Source organism: Budorcas taxicolor, chromosome 3, assembly GCF_023091745.1.
Source record: "Budorcas taxicolor isolate Tak-1 chromosome 3, Takin1.1, whole genome shotgun sequence".
Lineage (NCBI taxonomy): Eukaryota > Metazoa > Chordata > Mammalia > Artiodactyla > Bovidae > Budorcas > Budorcas taxicolor.
In genome coordinates this window covers 113,810,340-113,814,581 of record NC_068912.1, presented here as the reverse complement: position 1 = coordinate 113,814,581, position 4,242 = coordinate 113,810,340, and the positions used below count along the sequence as shown (strand labels likewise).

The following is a 4,242-nucleotide window of genomic DNA, read 5'->3' as shown; positions in this document are numbered from 1 at the left end:
ATCCAGGGAAACATATAACATCAAGAGAACAGCCTTCTCCCAGCAGGGAGGGGATGGTGGCTCCCTGGTTTGGTCCTGTTCCACACTGGACACCTCATGCACTGCTCAGGAAAGAGTCTGTCCGAACAGCTGCCTGATATGGAAACTTCTGGAAGAATCCTTAAGGACAACCGCAGAAGGGCTGCTTGAGAAATCTTTCTCTGCCTATGGAATAGAACTTCCTGTTATCTAAATCATCAATGGGCAAGGCAGCTCTTTGTAATGACAGTGGGGTTCAGAGGACGCCAGGCTCCATGGCCCGCTTCACTTTGGACAGGAGGGACGACCCCATGCCTCGTGTTGGGACTGAAGTGCGCATTATTCTGGATCCTTAGTATATCTTATAGTTCATGTTAAGGACTTCCCAGATGGTGCGGTGGCAAAGAATTCTCCTACAAATGCAGGAGACACAAGAGACAAGGACTCAGTTCCTAATTTGGGTGTTGGAAGATCCCCTGGAGTAGGAAATGTAACTCACTCCGTTTTCTTGCCTGGAATAGCCCATAGACAGAGGAGCCTACACAAAACTATACAAGAAAAGTCTTAATCATCAGATAACCACAAAGCTGTGGTCACTCACCTAGAGCAAAACATCTTGCACTGTGAAGTCAAGCAGGCCTTAGGAAGAATCACTGTAAACAAAGCTATTGGAGGTGATGGAATTCCAGCCGAGCTATTGCAAATCCTAAAACTGATGCCTTGAAGTGCTGCACTCAATGCACCAGCAAATTTGGAAAACTCAGCAAGGGCCACGGGACTGGAAAAGGTCAGTTTACACTCCAACCTCAAAGAAAGACAATGCCAAAGAATGTTCAAACTCCTGGACAAATGTGCTCATTTCACATGTGATCAGGGTAATGCTCAATATCCTTCAACCTAGGCTTGAACAGTATATGAATCAAAAACTCCCAGATGTACAAGCTGGATTTAGAAAAGGCAGAGAAACCAGATCAAATCACCAACATCCACTGGATCATAGAAAAAGCAAGGGAATTTCGGAAAAAAAACGACTTCTGCTACATGACTACTCTAAAGCCGTTGACTGTGTGGATAAGAACAAATTGTGGAAAATTCTTAAAGAGATGGGAATACCAGACCACGTTACCTGCCTTCTGAGAAACCTGTATGCAGGCCTAGAAGCAACACTTAGAACTGGACAAGGATCAACAAACTAGTTCAAACTTGGGAAATGATTATGTCGAATCTGTATATTGTCATCCTCCTTACTTAATTTATATGCAGAGCACATCAGCGCCACACAGCTTGAATCACAGCTGAAAGCAAGATTGCCCAGAGAAAAATGGACAACCTCAAATATCCAGATGACACCACTCTCATGGCAGAAAATGAAGAAGAATGAAAGCACTTAATGAGGGTGAAAGAGGAGAGAGAAAAAGGAGGCTTAAAACTCAGCATTCAAAAATTAAGATCATGGTATCCAGTGCCATTACTTCATGGCAAATAGGTGGGGAAAAAGAGGAAACACTGGCAGATTTTATTTCCTTTGGCTCCGAAATCACCGCAGATCTGACGTGCCATTCAACTATAGCTACAAAATTAAAAGACGCTTACTCCTTAGAAGAAAAGCTATCACAAAACTAGACAGCATATTAAAAAGCAGAGACATCACTTTGCCAACAAAAGTAGATATAGCCAAAGCTACAGTTTTTCCAGCAGCCATGTACGGACATGAATGTTGGACCATAAAGAAGGCTGAGCACCAAACAATTGATACATTCAAATTGTGGTGCTGGAGAAGACTCCATAGAGTCCCCTGGACAGCAGGGAAATCAAACCAGTCAATCCTAAGAGAAATCAACCCTGAATATTCACTGGAAAGACTGATGCTAAAACTGAAGCTCCAATACTTTGGCCACCTGATGAGAAGAACTGACTCATTGGAAAAGGACCTGATGCTGGGAAAGACTGAGGGCAGGAGGAAGACAGAGGATGAGATGGTTGAATGGCATCACTGACTCCATGGACGTGAGTTTGAGCAAACTCCAAGAGATAGTGAAGGACAGGGAAGCTTGGTGTGCCACAGTCCATGGGGCCACAAACAATTGGACACAACTTGGCAAATGAACAACAACAACAATAATTCAGGGTTAATATAAGCAGACACTGAAAGTAAGAGGAAAGCCATGACTCACACCATAGACAAGCAGGGTTGGTGACTGGGCTGCGGTAGGCGTCGTGATGTGCTCAGTCCCTTCCTATTTGACTCAGTTCTCAGCATCCCTGTCACCACCTTCACTGTGCTGGTGGCTCACTTTGACCTTCTCCCCAGCCCCCACCACTAGCCTTTGAGGACCTCAGTGGCCCATGCTGAGGACCTATCTCACATGCCATTCAACTCTGTACATCCCCCCATTTTACCCCAGGCCCCAGCTTCTGGTCAGCACAGCTCCATCTCAAGAAACCTGGGCTCAATTGTTCCTTTCTCTGATCACAGAGAGCCCGACTTCCATCTCCGGTCTTCTCTCCCTTCCACTCTATTTATTCAACCTCTCTGAAACTTCTGCTTCCTTTTGGGGTTGAGCTCTCCAGTGACCACACCCAATACATTTCCACGACAAAACCTCAATGAAGTATCAGGGCAATAAATGCAGTTTGCCAGTTCTTTCCTCCTCCAATTGAACACCCTCAAGCAAAAAACCCATGATGGATGCATTCACAGCTCAAGTTCCTCGCTCCTACTAGATTCAGAAAACAGCATGACCGTTACAACAGATGCTGTTGGAAAGGGCAATCATGGTCAAATCACCCCATTTCTTGTCAAACCTAATACGGACCTTCACCCCTGCCTCTCATTTGTCTCAAAGTCCATCACAAACCTACACTACCCTTCTCGAGCACTTTAATAATGGATCTCACCACCGACTGTTCAAAGGAGAATGAGAGGTAGAAATCGGAGAAAGATCAGTAGATAAGTAAGCATGTGGAAGTAAGCTGTTCTTTTTAAATATGTTCCACTTGGGAATTCCCTGATGGTCTAGTGATTGGAACTGTCCATTTCGCAAGAGTCTTAGGTTGCAGTGAGGTGAAAAATTTTTTTTTAATTTTTTAATTCAAAGATTGTGCTCCACTGGGAGCACTGATTGAACAAAGCAGTACACACCTGAGATAACGGTTTCCTGTTGGCACAGTTGATGCCCCCAATGAACACCATGTTGGGCATGATCGGCCGCGGGTAGTCCATCACAAAGTCTCCTCTGAACAGCCACACGGATCCAGAGGCAAGAATCTCCCCCAGCGACACCTCTCTCTGAAGAAGCTCAGAGGCCATTCGTGCATAAGGAGTGAAAGTAACCTGGCAAATGTACTTCAGGGCCAGGGGGTAGAGCATGTTCTTGACCCTTTGGAAGAATGTCATGCGGTCTGGATTCATTGTTAACAACCGAGGAACATAAGAAAAAGGGTTTGGGCATGCTGTTCCCTCAACATCAAAGTCACATGGAATTTGCCTCAAAAAAAACACAGCAGGAATGGACAGGTACTTAGCCAGCACTGCCCCACAGGGGTGAACAGGGTCTGTTAAAACCACATCAAAGGAACTGGCATTCAGGTGCCTGATAAGATCCTTGTTATACAGCAGCCCCTCACAAGACCTTTCAAAGAGCAAAGACGCGTTTTTCAAAGATGCCATAGTTTTCAAAAACATCGTTACCCAATGTACTTTTTCAAAGAGCAGATGTACATGAGTCTTCATGAGGGAATCCAGTTTCTCCTGTGTGTAGGGAATACCATAGGTTTTCGTGGTGAAAAAGTCCTCTGCCTTGATGTGCATATTCACCTCCGGAGCAACGACCACTGCCTGGTGACCTCTGGCGTGGAGCTCCCGCACGGCCTCCCGCATGCTGAGCCAGTGGCTGCCCTCCATGGGGACCACCAGCACCTTCCCAGCCTCAGCCCATCGCCCGACACACACACAGAGCAGGAGTCCAGCCAGCACCTGCCGCCGAAGCTGCAGTGCCAGAGCCATCTCTGCACAAACCAGAAGTTACAGTCTCTGGTGGGGATGTGCCACCTATATTTGTTCCCATATCTTTATCTTATCATCAAGTCACTTAAGCAAAATGGCATGTCATTGGAAGGCAGCATGCCCGCCTTATATTAATCATTACAGGATAAGTCCATGCCTGGGTTTCATCACCTCTGATTTCACCCAGGAAACAGTTAACCCCTTATCTTGGAACAGCT

General features: G+C 45.9%; 1 protein-coding gene across 1 annotated transcript; it reads right to left on the bottom strand.

Moving 5' to 3' along the window:
• Positions 1 to 2,763: 2,763 nt before the first annotated feature.
• LOC128045645 (UDP-glucuronosyltransferase 1A3-like) lies at positions 2,764 to 4,024 on the bottom strand. Its single transcript, XM_052638095.1, has 2 exons — positions 3,161 to 4,024; positions 2,764 to 2,775 (listed from the first exon to the last, which is right to left on the bottom strand). The coding sequence occupies exons 1-2, from the start codon at positions 4,022 to 4,024 to the stop codon at positions 2,764 to 2,766; spliced, it is 876 nt and encodes a 291-aa protein (XP_052494055.1).
• Positions 4,025 to 4,242: the final 218 nt, after the last annotated feature.